This window comes from Ranitomeya variabilis, chromosome 2, assembly GCF_051348905.1.
Source record: "Ranitomeya variabilis isolate aRanVar5 chromosome 2, aRanVar5.hap1, whole genome shotgun sequence".
In the NCBI taxonomy this organism is placed as follows: Eukaryota; Metazoa; Chordata; class Amphibia; order Anura; family Dendrobatidae; genus Ranitomeya; species Ranitomeya variabilis.
In genome coordinates this window covers 1,039,383,997-1,039,406,219 of record NC_135233.1, presented here as the reverse complement: position 1 = coordinate 1,039,406,219, position 22,223 = coordinate 1,039,383,997, and the positions used below count along the sequence as shown (strand labels likewise).

Below are 22,223 nucleotides of genomic sequence, written 5' to 3'. Positions count from 1 at the left end.
CCCAGCATGTTCACAGTACATGTTCACATGTGGACAGTAAAAGCAGTGAACAGACAGATGCAGTCACCGGTTATCTAAGGTGGCGGTGTTGGCAAGTACCAATCTTTTCCATTCCGGTTTGAGATTTATTCAACGAAGTTGTAAGTTGGTCACTCAAGATGGCGAGTCATTGGCACCAAATATTTTGGTCTAAGGCCATAATCACACATCAATGATTTTTATTTTTCCATGTCTGCAAATTATGGAGCAGTTTTTATCAGTGAGCTGGATCCACTTTCATCTCTTTGCTGCGTGTCTCTGTTTTGTTACCATCCGTATGTCAACTCTTAGGTACCCCAAGTATTTCCTGACAGCACGCTGTTCATTTCTTTGTGCAGTCCATTTTTTTTCCTCCACCAACTCATTAATTTAAAAGAGGTTTGTCCAGAATTGGGATACAAGCATGTGACGTGCATACTTCCGGCCACATTCCAACTAGACGTGTGCAGCCTTGCTCAATGCATGATTCTAGTCGGCACATGACCACATGTATGTAAATCGTCTTTCGTAGCCGGCAAATCCTAACAGCGCATAGAGTGACTGCAGACGTGTACCCCAAGAGTGGACAACCTCTTTAGTTGGCAAGTTTTGTCCTCCAAACCAGTGAGGGTAGGATTTTTTTTATGCAGACCAAGAATCGAACATGAAAACGCTCACTGTAAAGACGAGATAGTTAAAGTCAAATTTCCTGAAATTTGAGGTTTTACGCAGCTCAAAAAAAACCAAACAAAAACACACCAACATTTCAGAAAATGTATATAAAATGTATAATGTAGATACAAATCATACATAGCAGACGTATCAGAAATGGAGCCTAGAAGTCAGACTTGTACCAACTTACCTATAAACCACATACATTTCCCACATTACACTGTAACAAATAAGATTTTTACTTTTACACATGATTTTTAAAACAATATCCCTGAAGCAGAAACGTAAACCCTTTCTCTATTATTCTCTTCTGTGTCAATACAAAAAAGGCACTTTTTAAAATATCTAAATATATAAAATGTATTTACAAAGAGTTCCGGGATCTATACATTCAGAAATATATACAGACAGTGGAGGAGTGCTGGGAGAGCGAGGTTTGCTGGCCGGGCATTTTAATGGAAAAAATCCCACCACTCCATGATGTTAAGATTGGGGTTTAAAAAGATTGTATGAGATTAGGAAGAGAAGCATCGCCCCGCCATGGCCATGTCTGGTACTGCATTCTATAAAAAAGAAAAAAAAAAAAAGATATATATATATATATATATATATATATATATATATATATATATATATATATATATATATATATATATATATATATATATATATATATATAATTATCTAATGACATACAACCATTTCATAATGTGAATTTTTGGATTTTAACATGGACACCGCTCAATGCTGCCACTGGCAAAAAATATAAAAATCACTGACTGATGACTTCTAGGTGGCGGATCGGCAAATTTCACACATCTAGTGCAAAATAGTTTCAGTTATTAAACAAAAAAATAAAAATAAAATAGGATTTGCAGATGCGATGTGTGAACTCGACCGAGGAAACGGTTAATACAAAGGCTTTGAGCAAAATCGATAGATGAGATCACAATGAAAGTATAGATCTGGTTACTGGGGGACACCAATTACTTGTATGTGCTCAGACTTTTTTTTTTTCTTTTGAGGTTTCAACATTTTTCACACAAAAAAAAAAATATATGGCAAATAGCTTACATAGAAAATCATTTTCCTTTTGTACAATGTGCGTAATTGCTGAGCCTAGCACAGATTTCCTGCCTAAAAATTAAATAAAAATAAAAAAACGTACTGGCCCATGGAAGCAACGTGGCATCTGTGGTATCCCTAGGCAAGCAGCCATTTTCTAATCATGGACCCTTCATCCAGTGGTGTCTTTTGTTATATAAATTATGGTCCCTTCATTTGGCACCACACATCTAGAGAACAAAAAAATAAAACCTCACCAATATCCACATGCATACTAGACTTCTATATATTATATATGTAATCCGCTCATGTGTATATACACCTATACAAACAAGTTACAAAAAATATATATATATTGCACTTCTTATATACATAGTCGTTGGGTTTTCCAGACAAATCCCAATTTTTGTTCTTCACATACAAGGGCACTTTTAGGGTATTTTCTTAAAGGACGTAAAGCCCCTTTTTTTTGCCGTAGGCTCTTCTCTGCCCAATTTGACCTTGTCCTTGACGGAACACCTCAAACCTGTACGAAACGGTCACATCTTGATATAGTCATGTGGCTCAGTCTTGGATCAGGTTACACAAAAACATCTTTTCTTTTGGTCTTCTAACATTTGCCGAGATTGACAGGTCTGGCTCATTGCTGGTGAAGTCCAAACTAAGGAAGGTGGGGCGAGGGCGGACATTTTGTAGATGCGTCTAGTTTCCTACAAGAGAAGCCGACCCATTCTAGAGGTGAACATCACGCCTTCATGTCCAGTCTAAGGGCACCGGGGTGGAATGGGGTAAAAGGTTAGATTTCAGTGAGCGTCAGCTTGTACGATCCTCCGGACTCTTCGATCTGGAGCTGGAACGTGTCTTCATTTGAATAATGTCGAATTATGTTGTCATCCATGTTAACCAAGATTCTGGGTGGGAAACAAAAGTGAGGACGATAAATAATTATACGTGAAAGTGATATCAAGTACAAAATCGTGAACACCTCAATTTATTCGAAAAGTCATTGCCTATTGAAACGATAAAAATGTGAACTTTACATTTTGAAGGTTTTCTTTAAGTAATTAAGTCCAGCTATATTTTAGAGCAGATGGATATACATTTCTTTGGAGAAAATTATTTATTCTACCTGTTAATTTTCATAAACTGTGATGAGCAGCTAAACTATGCACCGCCCACTGGACTAGAAGCCAAGAATGAGACGAGGTTTAAGACCGCCCACTTGACTTCTGAGCTGAGAATGATCAGGTGTTTGTATGAATACATACGAGTTGTCCTGAATCTTTTCCCACAAATATGTACATCAAGCTGCTCAGCTTTTCTTGTTCTAACACATGTTACCTGCACATTGGACAATACTTTCAATAGGACGGGATCTTTTTAAGCAAACAGGATCTAAACTGCATATTCCTTATTGTCATAGGAGTTTGTCTTTTTTGGAAAAATCGCTTTTTATTATGGAGGTTCTTAAGTGCCCAAACTGCTGAGGTCCCAATAACTCAGCAGCAAGTGTTTGATTTATCAGCAGCGCCCCCACAGGAGAAATAAGGTATTACATACTTGCATAACATGTATACAAGGTTGTGTGTAGCTCAGAACACATTAATCTCAAGTTATATTATAACATGGGAAAGGATCAGGATTCTGAACGCTTTTATTATTCAACCATCACCTTTCTCCAAAAATAACTCTCCCAATTAATTCACAAAAGAAATGTTGAACAAATGTTATACCAGAGCAAACAGCATCTCCGACCATCTCAAATCTCCTCAAGCACACTGGGACACTTACCCCTTTTTACATTTCTTAAAGATTTTTCCGATTTTCTCAAAAGGAACTTCATATTTTTCAGAGATCTGGAACAGAGGGAAAAAAAAAGTTATTGAAATAAAAAAATAAAATAAAAAAGGTCCCCTTAGCTAGACAAAAGTAAGTCACGAGCTTATAGTCAGGCAGAAGATGATGGACTTGGCAAGAAATAGGGCCACGAATGAAGAGGCTTGGAAAATGCTCCGATGACTTAAAGTAAAGCTATCAGTAGAAACAACCCTCCTATGTCATCTATATGGGCATGTAGATCATAGAAAGTTGACTAAAATGATACCTTGATATCTGCAATCTGTCATCTTATTCCAGAGAAATCCACGTTTTTCTTAATGTGTAAGTTGAGCTGTTAGGATCTATGGGCCGGACATAGATCTCCCTGAGAATCTGCCTCCAGAGCTTATTATAAATGAAAGGAGACATTACCAGTGTGAGACGTGTAGATCAGGAGAGCAGACTGTCAGTCATTACATGTCCCACACTGGTAACACCCCCTTTCATTTATAATAAGCTCTGGAGACAGATTCTTGGGGAGATCTATGCCCGACCCATAGATCTTAAGAAAAATATGGAACTCTCTGAAATAAGATATCGGATCGCAGATATCAAGATATCGTTTTATACACCTATGAGGTACATGCCCATATAGACGGCTTAGGAGGGTTGATCCTACTGATAGATTATCTTTAAAATGGCCAGCAACAGATAGTATCAGTAAAGGTTTAGGTGACATTATGTTCCTGAGATCAACAAGATCATATAAAACAGTTTTTGGAGGGTGAATTGTTCTGACAGAATCTCTTTGAAGGAAATCTGACAATAAGACCAACCCACCTCACCCAAACTATTTATATGGACATGAAGATCTTTGGAATGTTAATCCTTTGACACCTTTAGGTCTTCTATCTGTTGCTACATTCTCAAGTAATTAGCTTTTGCATTTATATGCAAATCAAGGATTATGTGCTTTGGGAGTGACAGAGCACTTAACTAGTCTGTGCCTCCTGAGTGAGTGTTACCCCACCCAGAACCAGCCTTCTTAACTTGTTAGCTTACTGTCCAATTTCAGGTCTCAGATGTCAAGCAAGGACAGCAAGCTATCAACCAAGATACAGAAGCCCAGTGCACTTAGCATCTCATTTGCATATTAAGTAAAATGCTAAATTAAAATCACTAGTGAATTCAGAATCAGATTGAAATGTAAAGGAAGGGTCGATGAATTTACATTTCAGAGACTTGCATGCCCCCATATGTGGGGTGGTAGATCTTACAAGCGGATTCCCTTTAAAGCAGGGGTGTCAAACTGCATTCCTCGAGGGCCGCCAACAGGTCATGTTTTCAGGATTTCCTTAGCATTCCACAAGGTGCTGGAATCATTCTGTGCAGGTGATTAAATTATCACCTGTGCAATACAAGGAAATCCTGAAAACATGACCTGTTGGCGGCCCTCGAGGAATGCAGTTTGACACCTCTGCTTTAAAGTATGTAGCAAAAGTTGAATGAGGGAGAGAAAAAAAAAACCAAAACACACAACTAAAAGTTAACGGCCGTAAAAGTTAAAGGACTTTTTATAAGAATTAAATTGTATCTAGCTACATCACTTACCGCTTCCATCAACCCTTTTAGAGATGGAGCCTTCAACATAAGGGCATCAAAGACTTCTTCGGCTTCTCTCCTCACATACAACAGCACTGAAAAGGGGAAAGCAGAAAGAATATGTATTCATGGGGAAAAAAAAAAAATCACAACATCATAAAGATAAAGACTAAAGAGGAACGAACCCGAACTTAAAAGTTCTGGTGCTAAACGTCGAACATGGACATCTCCTGGAAGTCTACTGTACTCCCCCAAGATCCAAAGTTCGGGTCGCCATGTTTTCAATGGGGTTTTGGTTCAATTCTGGTACCTGAACCGAGCTTTGGACTAAAGTTCGGGCCGGGTACCAGAACCTGAACTTCTATGGGTCCGCTCATCCCTAATATAAAAAAAAATCTAATAGAAGAAAAAAGGGAGAATGCCATCATTGTTGATCACTGGGATCCACCTTTAAACAGCAGGTAAATCTCAGCTTTCTAATTGGACAGACAGAAGGAAGAGACAAACAACTGTATAACTACCTCTCTTTGGTTCGTCCACTCTTGGCATCTTGGCGGGGGGTGCGGTGTAGTCTTCTTCTTGTGAGAAAGGTACTCTCTTCATCCCTGAGCTGAAACCAGAAAATATAATGAACACGATGTAACAGAGTGTAAAACATTTACAGAATATAAACAGTAAAAAAAAAAAAAAAAAAATCCCCAAAATTTGTTATAAAATCTACATCACTATTAGAATTACCGTACTCCATTTAAAGGGGTTCTCCATGAAGAAGAAAAAAAAGGAAAATAAATAAATGACATTGTGAATACAATTATACATATCTTTCATTAGCAAAATCACATTTGTGTTTTCTAGCGAGGTAATAATTATAATTGGACATTAAAATGGCCCTCGGTCTCGTTACACTAACAGATTCCGGTCCTAAAATGTTAGTAGGACAGGAGCTCAAGAGCATGTGCAGTAGGAAGGTCACCTAGGTGACAAGCTCATGAGCTCCTGTCTTTCTAATACTCTAGGATAGGCTTAGAGAAGTGTAACGAGAAATTAAAGTGAGCCATTACCTCGCTAGACACAATCAGTGATCGGCTAATCAAAGCCATCTAGGAATTTATTCATGACAACTTTTTTTTTCTATGCTGGAGAACCCCTCTAAGAGGAGAGGCTCTACTCACATGAGCCAGGAGATCTGTAAGGGTTTGTTATGGACTTCCCAGTATCTTTTTTTTTTTTTTTATAGCGCTAACAGTACAATCTACATCACATATTGGGGGAAGCTCAATTGTAGCATGGCGGATTCTTCTTGTACCCTGGGGGAGAAAAGCGGCTGCCAGAGATTTTTGTAGCGACTTGACTTACTCCCTCCTCCCCATTCAGATTAAATGCACATTCAGTCAAACTGAGCGTGCATGTGTATGGGGAAGAAGTGCAGATTTTGTAATTTCTGACTTCTGTTTTAGGATATCCTACAAAAGTTGTAGCTCACCTTTCACCTTCCATTTCATCTGAAGACAGCGGGAGAACCTGAAGAGGGAAAATATAGAATTATTTAAGGGAATATATGGTCTTCCATTTCTAGGAGAACTTCTGTATGTGGGTATAACGTATCATCATGGGGTCAGGGCACTTACGTGAGTGGTGCGCTGGAGATTGGCAAAGTGCACATCCGGGATGAACAGGACAGGTTGTGTGTCCAGGTCCTGCATGGGTTTGAACACGGTGATGTCCGTCCTTTTGTGGGATGGAAGAAGAGCCCCTTTCACATCAGTAACTGTGGAAAACAAAGACGTGATGATCAGACCACCGACAACTGCTCTCCGGCAGATGATGCCAGGAAATAAGGAGGCCGAGCAATGACAAATCCTATCACCAGAATAGCTCCTGGTCATAAGGAGAAGCATTCTTGTGATAAACCTTAGAAATTCCTCCACGTGACAGTCTCATGGCAGCAAAGAAAAGTCTGCCTATACCCAACACGTATAGTCCTCCTTAACCCTTTATTGCACACTTTGCAAGTATCCTTTTTAAAAAGGTTTGACCCCTTAGTCAGTAGGAAGGTCTATATATACACACACATAGATATAGTCATGAGCAAAAAAGTGTTGGCACACTTGAAATTGTTCCAGAAAGTTAAGCATTTCTCTCAGAAAACAAACTGCACATGTTCTGTTATACAATTTATTTCCTGTGTGTATATTGGAACAACAACCAAAAAAAAAAAACCACAGCAAATTGGCCATAATTTCACAAAACCACAAAAATAGGCCAGACAAAATTGTTTGCACCTTTCCAAAATGTGGGTAAACAACTTTGTTTTAAGCATGCGATGCTCGTTCAAAGTCAGCTGTAGCAAGCAACAGGTGTAGGCAATATGAAAATCACACCTGAAACCAGATAAAAGGGGAGAAGGTGAGACTCAATCTTTACATTACGTGTCTGTGTGCCACACTAAGCATGGAGAACAGAAAGAGGATAAGAGAACTGTCTGAGGATTTGAGCACCAAAATTGTTGAAAAATATCAACGCTCTCAAAGTTAGAAGTCCATCTTCAGAAATCTTGATGTTCTTTTGTCCATGGTGCACAATGTATTCAAGAACTTTACAGCCTGCGGCACTGTAGTTAATCTCTATGGATGTGAACAACAGATAAAAACTGATGTAAGGTTGCAGTGCAGGATAGTCCGGATAGTGGATAAGCAGTCCAAAGACATTCAAGTTGTCCTGCAGGATCAGAGACATAAAAAAAGCTAGACTCCGATTTGACAAAATGTACGTGAGCAAAATCCTTCTGGGAAATAGTCTTGTGAACAGATGAGACCAAGATAGAGTTTTTTTGGTAAAGCACATCATTCTATTGTTTACCGAAAACGGAATGATTCCTCCAAAGAAAATAACTACCTACAGTCAAATATGGTGGAGGTTTAAAGGTGTTTTGGATTTTGGGGTTTGCTGCCTCTGGCACTGAGTCCCTTGACTGTGTGGACAAGACCTCATGAAATCTGAAGATTACTGAATAATTTTGGGTTGCAATGTAATGCCCAGAGTCAGAAGGCTGGGTTTGCGTCCTAAGTCATGGGTCTTCCAGCAGGACAAATTACCTCAAACATACTTCAAAAAGCACCCATGGATGGAAACAAAGCACTGGAGAGTTCTGAAGTGGCCAGCAATAAAGTCCAGATCTAAATCCCATTGAGCACATGTAGAGAGATCTTAAAACTGCTGTTGGGAGAAGGCGCCTTCAAATGTGAGAGACCAGGAGCAGTTTGCAAAAGAAGAGAGGTCCAAAATTCCAGTTGAGAGATGTAAGAATCTTGTTGATTGTTATAGGACATGATTAATTACAGTTATTTATTCCAAAAGGTTTTGCAACCAAATATTAAGTTGAGGGCGCAAACAATTTTCTCTGGCTCATTTTTGGGATTGTGTGAAATTATGTCCAATTTACCCTTCCCGGTGTGTATTGGAACACCACAAAAAAGAGGAAATAAACGCGTAAATACAATAATTTTCTGGAACAATTTCAAGGGTGCAAACATTTTTTGGGTGTGTGTATACGTGTACACACACAGTGCTGCTTACAATTTACACTGTAAAACCGTATATGGATGTCGCCCGGAGTTCATGATGTGCAATTTCGGGTTAAACGAGTTGCCCGAGATTCTGACAAGTCTCACAAATATACCAAACCTTGTAAAATTACAAAAAATAAAAAAAATAATAAAAAAAAAAATGATGTGATGCTCATTATCAGGGTGCACATAAATTTTCAATAGCCCAATTTCCCCTAATCCCCCCCATACACACTGCTCAGTCACACATGCGTTTTAATAGGAGAGGCTAGTAGGCTGCGGCCAGTGAGTCGCAGCTGTGGGTTAGTTCCCCTGATAACAATAAGGATCTGGAGTCAAAATTCAACATATCCGATCCTTCTATTTCCTAGGTCATATTATGCTGGGAGTCAGGACCACCCCACACCCCCCATACACACAGGAGAGTGCCCTTATGTGTATGGGGGCCATAAGTATACTAATGTTTTCTTTAATTTACAGCCCTGGCCTGGAGGAAAGATTTGTCAGTATCCTGGAGAACCTGATGAAAGAGGACTTGTCAACATTGGCCATTTTTTTCCTCTTTTTTTATTCCTGGTGTTCCCCCATGTTTTTTTCTTCTTAAATAATAAATAAATAATTACACCGTTCTACAGGAATTACTTTCTTAGTACATATTTTCAGCAATCAGAGCTCCATATTCCAAACACCGATATCACAACTTTATCTAAAGCTACATTTTTATTCACTATACTCTAACTGCCCACAGCCACCACTGTGGGGCGCTGAGGAAATTACTGAAAACTCCCCCTAGTGGTGACAGAATTTTTTTAAATTAAATTTGTCAGAAGATAAATTACCTGTTTAATCAGAGATTAGAATATAAATATACTATATAGAATACAATGATAGGCAACACCTGTATACACAGCTGAGAACAGGATCAACCAACTATAAAAAAGGCAGCGTTACAGCTCCTCCTCCCTTCACAATGACCTTGGCATATGCTCATTAGATGCTTCAATATAAAAGATGGGGTCTATGTCAGTCTGCGGATGTGAATATCCTGAAACAGCCTAAAAAAAAATCTCCAGATGCCAATGTGAAAATTACAAGATTTCTCATTTTCAATATAGTAACATGGAGTATTTTTTTTTAAGTTTTGAAAAAGTTTAAAAACAAAAAACACAAAAACCCGATTTAAAGACCAAGTTATTTCCCGATGACACGTTCCCTCAGAATTGGTTTATGTGGAGTACTTGGAGCTCAGAGCACTATTAAGATATGTATAGAAAATAAGCAATACAGTGTTTGGGACCTAAAGCAGATGGTAAAACAGAGATTCCCTTTAAAAAGTGACAGTTTTTTTTTGTTTTTTTTTTAATTCCATAAAGCAATAGTACACATGAAAATATGACACTTTATAGTATATCTGATCAGAACTCTGCTTTTTTTCTCCACCAGGACTGGTCACTCACTTTCAATTCATGGGTAAAAGCTGTATTCAGTGAAGACAGATTTTACCCATTAGGCCGTAGTCACACTAAACGTATGAAAAAGAAAAAAAAAAAAAAAAAAAAAAAAAAAAAAATCGGTCAGAGTCTCCCTGCTGAGAGTCACACGAGTGTCATAAGTGTCTCTCTTCACCTATGTGACGTCAGCGCGAGTGCGGTGGGAAAATTTCCCACGGTGCTCAAATTGACGTCAGAAAGGTGAAGCGAGTTCATTAGCTGTGAACTCGCAGGACCTGTCTGACGACACTGCGAGAAGGAGGACTTTCTCACGTTCGCGGTGCCCTCAGACAGGGAATAGGAGTTCACAGGGAGACACTGAGCACATGGTGCTCAATGTCTCTGCTGGATGACAGGCTGTATGGTTGCATCATGCAACCATGCAGCCTGCCATCTAGATGTAGAGGAGCTAGACCCGTCGTGGGACAAATGGATTAGCAGCATTTCTGCAGAAAGATGAGGAATATTGTTTTTTTTATTTTTAACTCTTTTGCAGATGACAAGGGCGTCGAGGGAATGGGTGAGGTCATAAGTTTGGTTTAATTAAAATTTATTAAAGGAGTCTGTGTCATTCTCAATTAAATGACTTTATTCTGGGTGTCTGTTTTCATACAATGTGACTACAGGGTTAGTAATGGGGGCGTATTATTGACGCCTCATCTCGGGGTTTGATGTCACCTTTTGTATTGTCAGGTGACATCAACCCCCCCAGCTATCACTCCACTTGCCACCACTACAGGGCAAGTGGGAAGAGGCTAAGTGCCAGCCAGAATTGATGCATCTTACAGATTCGCCTCTTCTGGGGCAGCTGAGAGCTGATGTTTTTAGCCTGGGATGGGGCCCCAGTATCCATGTCTCCTTCCTAGGCTATTAATATCAGCCTGAAGCTGTCTGCATAGCCTTTGCTGGTTATTAATTATAGAGGGACCCTACATGTGTCAGCTGCACACACACTGCACTAATTGTATTTGTCACAGACATCTGTATATCTATCTATTCTATGTGTATATACTGTATGTAATCCATCTCTTCCATCCTGTCAGCTTCTGCAGCGATTTTACAGAACATGGCAGATGAATTGCCGGCTTTTCAAAGGACAGCGGTGCATAAAAATTGGACAGAACTTGCATGGTCCAAGCGCTGCGCAATTTTTTTCTCGCACCCATATGCTTGCATTGGGGCGTCTTGGCCGAGTCTCTGTGATAATCGCAGCATGCTGCTATATTACACAAACGCCGAATACTGTGGAGAAAAAAACAAAAAAAAACGCTGCCCCATAGATTAACACTGGTCCAAGTGCTATGTGATATTTTCTCACATAGCTCTTGTCCATATTCTACGGTAGTGTGACTCCGGCCATACTGAGATACGAGATGACAGTTGGTATTTTTAAAATTTTATGAAGGGGGAGGAGCCAGCGGAAGACACAGACATTCTACTGAAATGCTAAAGATTTAACATTCTTGTAAATGTGATTCTCATGGTGTTGGAAAGCTCAATATTATAAAGACGTGGACGGGTTCTCATATCAGGGGGTAAAACTGGTTATACACTCAATAGCTGTTGCATGCATGCTCGGTTGGGCCGAGCATGCATATGTCAACATTGGTGAGAAGGGTTGTCCAGGATTAGAAAACCAATTTCTTCCAATAATAGCGCCACCTCAGTCTACAAGTTGTGTCTGGGTATTGCAGCCAAGATTAATTGAGGTGAATGGGGAGGAGCTGAAATACCACGTGCAGCCTGAAGGCAGTAATTGGGGAAAAAGCAGGTACGTTTTTTTCAAACAAAATCCAACCCCTTATGATTCTGTCAGAGATGTCGGACAATGTCTTTATCTTCCTTGATAACAAAGGAAAAACATACAAGAGATATTTTTTTTTAACTTAAAAAAGATGGAGGGAGGTGAGTGAGACCCAAGTCCACAAGTCCAGTGTGAGGGAGCATCTTAAGGAGGTGATAAGGGGGGGTGAATGGCTTCTGGTGCCCGTATCATTCTTACTTACAGTTCATCTGGGAGCTGGGCTCAGTACACTTGCCTTTTCTCTTGCTCTGCTTACGTTCTTCATCTCTTATTTTACGTTCCGCACCCTGGAAAATCAGACAGAAAAAAAAATAATGGAATCAGATACAAACAACTGACACACAAGTGGTGGGAGGATGTGGACGAGGAGCACAGAAGAAGCAGGACCTCCTCCTGTGTGCGCAACAATGGACTAAAGCCTCGTTCATTTTAGGCTCAGCTTATAAATACACGTTCACTTTTGGTCCAGTGAGAAGATACACTATTGCTTAACCCATTCACAACCTCAGGAGGGTTTTTTTGCCTTCACACATTCGGAGGAGGACCATAAATTTCCTCAGGAGCATTGACTAAATAGGAAACCATGTCTTTGTATGACAGGGCTGAAGCCCTCCTAGGTGGGAGATGCTTTGCCTAAAGAAGGGGGAGGAATGTAGTGATGATGCACATGTCTATATGCTCCTATACAGCACACAGTGTGGGGTGGATCTTGGTCAATGTGAACTTCTCAAAGGGAACCAGTCAGCAGGCTTTTGTAATTTGATGGCAGCGTGAGGTAGGGGCTGAGACAGATTTCAGCGATATCTCACTTATTAGACTGTGTGCTGTTTCCATACAATGAATATTTTATCACCAGGCGATTACCACTGCCTGGAGTACAAGGCACGCGAGCCTTGGTCCGACCACGTATCCTCCTCTCCGCCACCGTCACTAGACAATGTGCATAGAGAGCCTGGTAAGGGCGGAAGCAGCTTTCTGAGCTCTCCTACATGTAAAAACTCACAACTGCTGCACCCAGTGAACAACGTGATGTATAGCGGGAATCAGGGTCTCTGCTACATTATGCTGCTCTCAGATGAAGTAGCAAAAACCTGGTGACCGTTCCTCTTTCTTGATATCAGTGCAGCTAAAGGCCAGGAAATAAACTGGAGAAAAGGAGGGGTTTCCATACTTTTTTTTTTTTTTTTGTAAACACAGGAATGAAGACAAGTCTCCTAATATAGTATGGTTTCAGGACAGTGGACATAACACTGTGCGGACCACAAAAAAAAAAAAAAAAAGTATATATTGGTTCTGGCCACTTGATGGTGCACTCGAGTTACAAGTGAAATTTCTGCCATTATTTTTGGTACTCACCTTATCACAGAAGACTTTAATTTGGCAATAGGCCCTGTGAATTGGCTTGTTACTTCTATTATTGTAGCTGTAGGTGTCAATCTGAATGTTCAGAGGCAGCCCCTTTACCCCTTTCTGAGAGGAGAAATCTGTACTTAGGCAGTTCACAGATATAAAGACCTGGGGGAACAGAAAAAAAAAGCCATTAGAAACAGGTACAAACTAAAAAAAAAAAAAAAGCATTATACAGGTTACATACAATTATAGAATAAATAAAGCAACAACATGCGTGCAATACATATTTAGAATATATTATAAATATTTAGGATTTGGTTGTCAGGAAGTTTTGCACTAGAGCGCCACCTGCTGTTCTGTCATTTGTAACATTGCAGACCAGGGCTCAAATTAGAAAAAATAAAAATAAATATACGGGATCTCGATAATTGGCATGGGGGCTGTAAATGTACTTTAATATTTGGTGCAGTTCAGATCAAACATCCTTCTCCAATTACAGCCGATGACACCATCAGAATTCTACAAGCACGATTATCCTTTACCTCCTCCCTAATCACCTAAATTGCCCTCAATTTCACAGCCGACACTGAAAGGAAAAATAATTGCATTCCCTTCCTACTTTCCATAGAATAATCTCTTTCCTGAGAACACAAGGTGCACGATGCAGATAAAGCTGGAATAATGATGGGACTTACACAACTGCAGAGAATGGCCTCAATGCTCTACGTCAGGGAGACTCCCATCTGTAGCCAACGATTGCCAAGCAGGAGATTCACATCTTAGATTACTACATGTCAGGAGATGCAGCACACACGGGCCCCGCAGCGTACCACGCGCGCACACGGGCCCCGCAGCGTACCACGCGCGCACACGGGCCCCGCAGCGTACCGCGCGCGCACACGGGCCCCGCAGCGTACCGCGCGCGCACCCGGGCCCCGCAGCGTACCACGCGCGCACCCGGGCCCCGCAGCGTACCACGCGCGCACCCGGGCCCCGCAGCGTACCACGCGCGCACCCGGGCCCCGCAGCGTACCACGCGCGCACCCGGGCCCCACAGCGTACCACGCGCGCACCCGGGCCCCGCAGCGTACCACGCGCGCACCCGGGCCCCGCAGCGTACCACGCGCGCACCCGGGCCCCGCAGCGTACCACGCGCGCACCCAGGCCCCGCAGCGTACCACGCGCGCACCCAGACAGACCTCCACAGCGTACCACGCACACAGACAGACCTCCACAGCGTACCACGCACACACAGACCCCTGTAGCCAAGCTCGGACTGGCCCAAAGGGTAACTGGGGAATCCCCCAGTGGGCCCCAGCGCAAATCTGGGCCCTCAACCCCACTATATGGGCATTATTTGGCATAATTCAATTGATTCACTGTACAGAAAAAAGCAGCATCTCATCATTCATTAACCAAACTACCCGGTTTATTATTATTATTATTATTATTATATAGAGATATAGGTAAATTTGTGAACGAGGGCAGGGTAATATTTGAATGCAGGTTAAAAGTGGGCCCCCAAAGTCAATGTTACTGGTGGGCCCTTGTCACCCCAGTCCGACACTGCCTGCATCCCACACGCAAACAGACCCTGCAGGCGACACTGAGACCCTGCAGTAACAGCAACTTCAGCAGCAAATAGTGAAATCCATTGGAACAAAGAAGCATTAGAAATTGCCATAGCCCCATCTCAAGTAGCACCTAAAATCGCACGGATCCTCATATTTACAGTATTGTGCAAAAGTTTTAGGCAGGTGTGAGAAAGAAAAAAAAAAAAAAAAAGCAAGGTCACACAGACTGGAAAATGGTGAGATCATGGCTCTGTGGGGGCCAGACCATCACAGCTCTGATCTCATCATCATCCAGTCTATCTGGGATTACATGAAGAGAGAACGATCTGAGGAAGACTCATACACAGAAGATCTGTGGTTAGTTCTTCAAGATGTTTGGAACAACCTCCCTGCCAAGTTCCTTCTCGAATCGGTGCCATTTGGAAGGTAAAAGGACAGTCCCACCAATTATTGATTTGATTTACATTTCTCTTTGGATTCATTACACTTCTATTTTTTAAAGCATTCTTAATTTTGCATCATCTTTCCACATCTGCCTTGAACTTTTGTACAGGCCCTCAAAGTGACCTAAAATAAAGTCTTAATAATGGTCCACGGTGGACAACCCCTTTTTATTTTCATTAGAAGTATCTTCGAAAAATAAACTACAGGGATCAGCTGTAATCTGCGGGGGGAGTCTGTCAATAAGTGTTGCATTAGCCTGCAGCACCCCCACAGGGGATATGAGGTATTACACCACAGGTCACAGAGAAATACACAGGAATGGTGTGCTTGATCCTCCAGAGAAAGGACACCCTTTCCTGACTCTGGGCAGAAAAGCATCTATAAAACAACTGACAATGGACCGGTCCATAAACATGACATTTAGTGACCTCAATATTACAGGCACACAACGCTTAAATATACAGACAATATGTATGAATATGTCCTTTAACATGGGATATACCAGACCATAGGATTACAGGTGGCAAGCCTTCTGTGGACCATTCTTGGGTTACAGGTATATAGACTTAGTAGAAAGTGAAGTGAGAAGCAGAAGAGTAGTAGGCATCTCTGAGGCTTCGGAAAAAAAAAATACAAATTAGGAGGAGTATTGAGATAAAACTAACCTGTACACTGGACAGATTTAAAAAAAAAAAAAAAAAGTGGTAAAACTGGTTAGTGAAGTCATCCGTAAGTGACATTTATAGGCTATAAGCCATTGCCCTAGTATAGGCCCAACCCCAAGAAACAATCCTCAAAGTATCTCCAGCTTGTTTGGCAAGATTCTTCCATAGAGGTTTAACAAAAGCAAAGAACACAGCAAAAAACACAATAACCTGGTTCATCTTCATTCCTCAGGCATAGTGAAATAAACATAGTAATCTGTCAAATCGAGTGAGAGGAGTTTATCCGTGTACAAAATGTCTCTTACTACCTATACAAATACCGTATTAATAAATGTGGTCTGGAGATTCCCAGCAACTAACAATGGCTTAGAAAACCATTGGACCAACACGGTAGATGTAGACTGTCCATAAACATGTTAGTGAAGCAAAAAGTGCCACCCCTACTAGATTGACAGCAAAAAAAAATAAAGGCGCCCTCTGTTCTGCTAAAGCATGTCAATATGAATAGCAATACTGATTCTGGATACCAGGAAAAAATACCTCCAAGAGGTATTCACACTAGACACGTAGGTTCCCAAAAGATCTGAGGCCGCCTTGTCGTTGGTTGCTGGGCATTCATGAATTGGCCAAATTATGTGCCAAGTGTCTCAGTTTTTTTCCTAGTATCCAGAAGCAGTAATGCTATTCATATTTCATACTGACAGGCTTTAGCACTACAGCGGGCAACATTTTTTGTTTATTATACATGGAAGTGGCAGCCCCTAGTATGCACCTGTTCACACTAGCTTGGAAGTGCCAGTCATTCTTTTGGTCATTTGTATATTTACAGCATAATTGATCATCTATGTCAGTATATTGCTACCTGCATATCTCAGAGACACTACATGTGGGTGAATTTCTTGTAATCATGACCATGAAAGTCAGTATGAGCTCACAAAAATCTCACATCTCCTAAGTAACTTTAGCGAACATGGGTGAAAGCCACACCTTATTTCTCCTCCAGAAAGGAAAGGAAGTTTGACAGTTGGGGATAAGTACTAAAACACTTCAATTTAATTTTCATTTTGGGACCCAATGCTCCATATACGGCCCACGCTATCAACATTAACCTGTTCATATTAAGGGCAAAAATATCAAGATGCAGAATAAATGAACATGAAAATCATTGGATAGTACTAGCCAATCAGGTTCCACACTTAGTTGCCATCACCCAACCCAAAATAATGTCAACATCACAGAGGCTGCCCCAATGGTAAGGGCCCAAATGGGAAGGGTCCCTCTGGAGTTTTACTATGCAAAGTTTTTTTTTCACATTGGGGAAGAGAAGTAGCCCCAAAGTGTTAGACTCACAATGGATCGAAAAATTAAAACCACCCTCCACCCTGGGACTCAGAGTGGACTTAATATTTGCCATGTACAGTCACCTTTCTTGGCGCCCTCCATTTATTTTCCTACCACCAAGACCGGTGCACCAGACCTCAAACATCCAGGATGGCCACTGAGTGAAGTATGATCACTGATCCATGCCTCCTGAGCAGAAGACAGACAGGGAAGGAGTAGTTCAGACCTACCACCACATCCCCCATGCTAAGGAGGCAGCCATCTTGGAGGACCAGAATGCCGGCCTCAGTATGGGAGAGCATCGACTACACATTGACCAATGTAGAATTACTTTTCAGAGTCAGGGTGGAGGGTTGCTTTAAATGTTGTCGTCGTACTATACATACAAAATGTCACACCACATACATCGCCATTTCCCTCCCATTAGGTACAGTCACCCATATGCTGCCTCTCCCTCTCAGTTTCACAAAACAGCCTTTTATAAGATCACTAAAAAAAACAGGCAACGCCTTGTTTTAAGAAAGGGCGTCTCATCGGTTCGGCATTGCTTTAAATTACATACCTTGATGTTCCCGAGTCACAGGACCAAGCCAATTAGTGGCTAATGAAAAGCAATGAATACCGGGTGATGCATCTGACGACGACACATTTACAGCGGTTAACCGCTTCGTCTACAGGTTCTCGGGATGGATGACAAAGGATCGAAGCATTACAAAAATTATATGTAGGTGCTAAAGATATTCCCAAAATTACTTGTGGTGCAACTCTGGAAATTATTGATGGACGGGTAATTATAATGCGTAGTGTCCTAAGAAGACGGGTCACAAATCCCAATAATGTGTGTCAACGGCAAGACGACAGCAGCGATGGTAAAGAGCTCAGTGCCCAATAATGGCCCAATAGAAAACAAACTACCTAATAATGATCCATTTTATAATTAAAAGGGATCTCTGAGGAAAAAAAACAAAAAACAAGTTATCACCTAACTTCCTGATCGGTTGGGGTCTGACAGCTGGGATCCGCACCCGCAGGCCGAGTACATGTGACACTCGGGGGTCTTGGGACATAATCAAAAGCTCGATGAATTTCTTTGTATCCAAAACGTTTCTTATTAAGAGATACTCAGTCGACGCATTTCAAGGACGGTATATCCAACAGGCAAGGTGGCACCGCAACATAAAAACGGTGCAGCACCAGGTGATGGGTGACCCCGTGTCACTCAGATAAGTAAAGCATGACCTAATAAGATTTACATTAAAAATAAAGTATCTATCATCCAAGCATTACTCTACATTTATAGCTTTATTCCTATGCGGGTCACGATAATAATTTGGGTAAAACACAATGATATTCATGTGGTGTACAGGAAGCCGCTAGATAATATATAACAGGTCTCCGGCTATTGGGTTGACAGTGTTTGCAGATTCCAGTGGTGTACCCCAAGATTTAACATCACATCTGTTAATATTAAAAAGACCTGTTTAATTAGTACTACCATTTATGGTTTTTACCAAAAGGTTGTGGCTCACAGGGTTCTTTGGGGGTAGTGTCTTTAGCCTGCAATGCTCTTTGGGGGCGTGTGTCGTTAGCCTGCTCTGCTCTTTGGGGGCGTGTGTCTTTAGCCTGCTCTGCTCTTTGGGGGCATGTGTCTTTAGCCTGCTCTGCTCTTTGGGGGCATGTGTCTTTAGCCTGCTCTGCTCTTTGGGGGCGTGTGTCTTTAGCCTGCTCTGCTCTTTGGGGGCGTGTGTCTTTAGCCTGCTCTGCTCTTTGGGGGCGTGTGTCTTTAGCCTGACCCTGTGAGAACTTCCCTCTCGGTAAAGGATATAATTGATATATATGTATATATGAAGAAGAATGCTTTTTGGATAAGGGCAAAAACTGACCAATTCTCACAGTCCTCTTTAAGGACAATGGTATAGAGGTGTAATCAAATCTCAAGTACGGTAAACATATAGATATTCTAGTGACTTTCTACACCAGTAGTTGTCTTCTCATATTCATAGTGATTCTCTCTGAAAATTCCATAAATTGATCTGTAATCAGAGATTTTTATTCTAGAAGAGACACATTTGATTGTTTTCAAAAAGAACAGTTTCATATGATTACATCTAGGGTACTAGTATGGAGTTATCACTCAGGGGGATCCTAATATGGGGACATGGGTGAGAACAAGTCCTTTGAGTAGGAACAGGTTAACGGAAGATTTCACTGCTGCGATGTTATTTATGCCCAGTGTGGTTACTTAGTCGGGATGATGTAGTGCAGAAATAAAAAAAAAATAAAAAAAATGATATAATTATATATATATATATATATATATATATATATATATATATATATATATATATATATATATATATATATATATATATATATATATATATATATATATATATATAAATAATTTTTTTTTTTACAAACAATAGAATAATGTAAGCAACATCGACCATCATGACTAGAGTAAAGAGCGGGAGAACAATGACAACCCCGTCAGAACTGTAAAGCCAAGTTCACACGTTTCGGAATCCGCAGCAGTTTACAGTGTATCAGTAAATGTGGTCTTCAAAATCCCATTCACATGACAATGAATAAATAAAATATGAGGCGGATTTCAAATCTCCACCATACTCATTCTTCTGTGGATCTGATATTCAATGTTCTGCACTGGAATAGCTTGAAATCTGCAGCCAAATCTACAAACAAGACATAAGACAAGCAGATTTTTTCTGTGGCTTTTTGACCAAATCTGAAGCAAAAAAATGTCCACAAGGTGTGACCATGGTCAAATGGCCAGTGGCGCAGAGGAGAGAGCGAGGACACCATTTCCATAGTTTCAACTTAAAAAGGGACAGGTGCACCTTATAAATGACTGCAAGAAGGGGTTAAACCACCTGCCTATAGCATTAACTTTTCCTTTTTTCCCCCCTCTCTTTGTATTTGGTAAACTGATGGGAAAGAAAGTTCAACAATCCTTGCCCTGTTTGTTTATGAACTCTCCCAGGCATTCACCTCTCTGGCTTCTTACCTGCCGGGCCCTTCACGTTAGCGGCCGCCAACAATACTCAAGCATCTGCGTGCCGAGAATCATTGAGAGAAAGAAAGAAAGGAGAAAAAAAGAAAAAAGTCTCCTTTCAAGGCATCAGCCTCGGAGATGTAGGTAGGTGCCATTGTCATGCTGCAGCGCCGGCAGTTCCCTTCCACTCCAGCTCGTGGATGGCGAGCTCATGTGTACATAGCCGGCATGGAATAATATACTGGATTACACCACAAACAAATGAATTCAACTTGAAAGAGAAAACAAACAACTCTGAAAGATGTCTCCTGAGAAACTTTCCATTAGGCGGAGAAAGAAGAAGGTGGAGGGTCCGGACATTGCAAAGGTGTATTGAAAGGGATTGCCCAGAATGAGGGGAAGAAAATAACATATATTGTATTTATTATTTTTCCTCCCAATTACAGCGCCCCACATGTCGATTCCTGGTACTACATAAAATGGCACAGCGTTGGATTCTGACACCTGGGGAATTTTGCATTTTGCTCCCGTAGCCCATGGGCTGTTAGCACTCAGTCGCTTCCAATAGCTGGATATTAAACCCCTCATTCCCGGAGCATATATAGTTACAAGAGGTAGTCATCAGCTGCTGTGCATAGGCAGTAAACAAGAGGACAGCTCACGTCATCATACTGAGAGCTGTCTCGATTCGGACAGCACTTTTGCAGAGTGCAGCAGCTGGTGATTAACGTATATTGACTTTTACGCCAATATACACAGTTGTCCCATATGCGCTAATAAGACCCCAAAGCGAAGGTCAAATTGTATCCATCACTTGCCATAAATATGAGGGGCTGCTGTTCTTTTTGCTCCTGTGCCCCCTCCACACCTGATATACAGCCCTCTCTTCCCTGTATATAAATCTAGTATTGTAGCCAAGTGGGTGTGGTTTTCTTGAGGTTCACATCCAGTTGCCTAACGACTAGTTTACATACAAAGATGAAGGTAATGTCTCCGGAACAAACAAACAAAAGGGGCGGCAGATTTCGGATTGCAGTAGCATTTACAATAGGAAAAAAATAAAATGAAAAAAAAAAAAAAAAAAGATAAATTCATTAAATACAAATGTATGGCTGTTTAAGAGCAGCCATGTTGGTCACTCCTTCACATAAAGGGGCGCCATGTAAGGTGACATTTTTCCTGCATGTGCGGGTTGGATTTCAGTTCCGTATCAGGTCAGGGAGCAGACAATATGGCTTCCCCGAGGGCCGTCACCCCACTGCACCAGCTTCCTGAACAGTAAATCTGCGGTCTGTAGCAGGAAGACCCAGCTGTCATAGACTCGCAGGTTAATGTACATCCTGCACTCAGGTAGCTACCATAATAAATCAGATTACAATCGATCAAGGCGTAACACAGCAGGTAATTAAGGCGTAGGACGATTATAAACACAACACACCCTTTTAATTATGGTACAAATGTAGCAATATAAAATTAAAGCAGGACACGTACCTTGCCTTCATCGTTCAGGTCCCAGGTGAAGGAGATGGCGTTGTAGGCGATCTCCTCGATGTTACTGATTGTATTGAAGCTTTCTTTATAGTCGGCTGCAAAATAAGCAAACAGGTCAAAAACTGGGGAAATATTAGTAATAGACAGAACAATATATTTATACAGGTAATGTATCTCACCTATATCGATGCACCTCTGTTTAGCAGTGTGCTGTCGAGAATGCCAATATTTCCAGTGGCGAAGCTGGTCTTCTCGGCTTTTATCATCAGCAAACACAACCATAATGACGCTCTGGAAGAAGAGGTGATAT

The 22,223-nt window shown here is 41.2% G+C and overlaps 1 protein-coding gene across 3 annotated transcripts in view; it reads right to left on the bottom strand.

Annotated features, from left to right (window-relative positions):
• Positions 1-1,714: 1,714 nt before the first annotated feature.
• Positions 1,715-22,223, bottom strand: part of GRHL1 (grainyhead like transcription factor 1) — a 33,119-nt gene continuing 12,610 nt past the window's right edge. The window contains exons 7-16 of one of the 3 annotated variants that reach the window (XM_077291420.1): positions 22,093-22,204; positions 21,914-22,008; positions 13,392-13,550; positions 12,271-12,322; positions 6,804-6,943; positions 6,659-6,696; positions 5,697-5,785; positions 5,185-5,270; positions 3,547-3,611; positions 1,715-2,666 (exon numbers count right to left, since the gene is read on the bottom strand). In XM_077291420.1, coding sequence (XP_077147535.1) covers positions 2,552-2,666; positions 3,547-3,611; positions 5,185-5,270; positions 5,697-5,785; positions 6,659-6,696; positions 6,804-6,943; positions 12,271-12,322; positions 13,392-13,550; positions 21,914-22,008; positions 22,093-22,204 — 951 coding nt within the window. In that variant the 3' untranslated portion in view covers positions 1,715-2,551. Of the gene's footprint in view, positions 2,667-3,546; positions 3,612-5,184; positions 5,271-5,696; positions 5,786-6,658; positions 6,697-6,803; positions 6,944-12,237; positions 12,323-13,391; positions 13,551-21,913; positions 22,009-22,092; positions 22,205-22,223 lie in introns of all 3 variants that reach the window. The other 2 variants (XM_077291419.1, XM_077291421.1) reach the window with 2 other exon arrangements.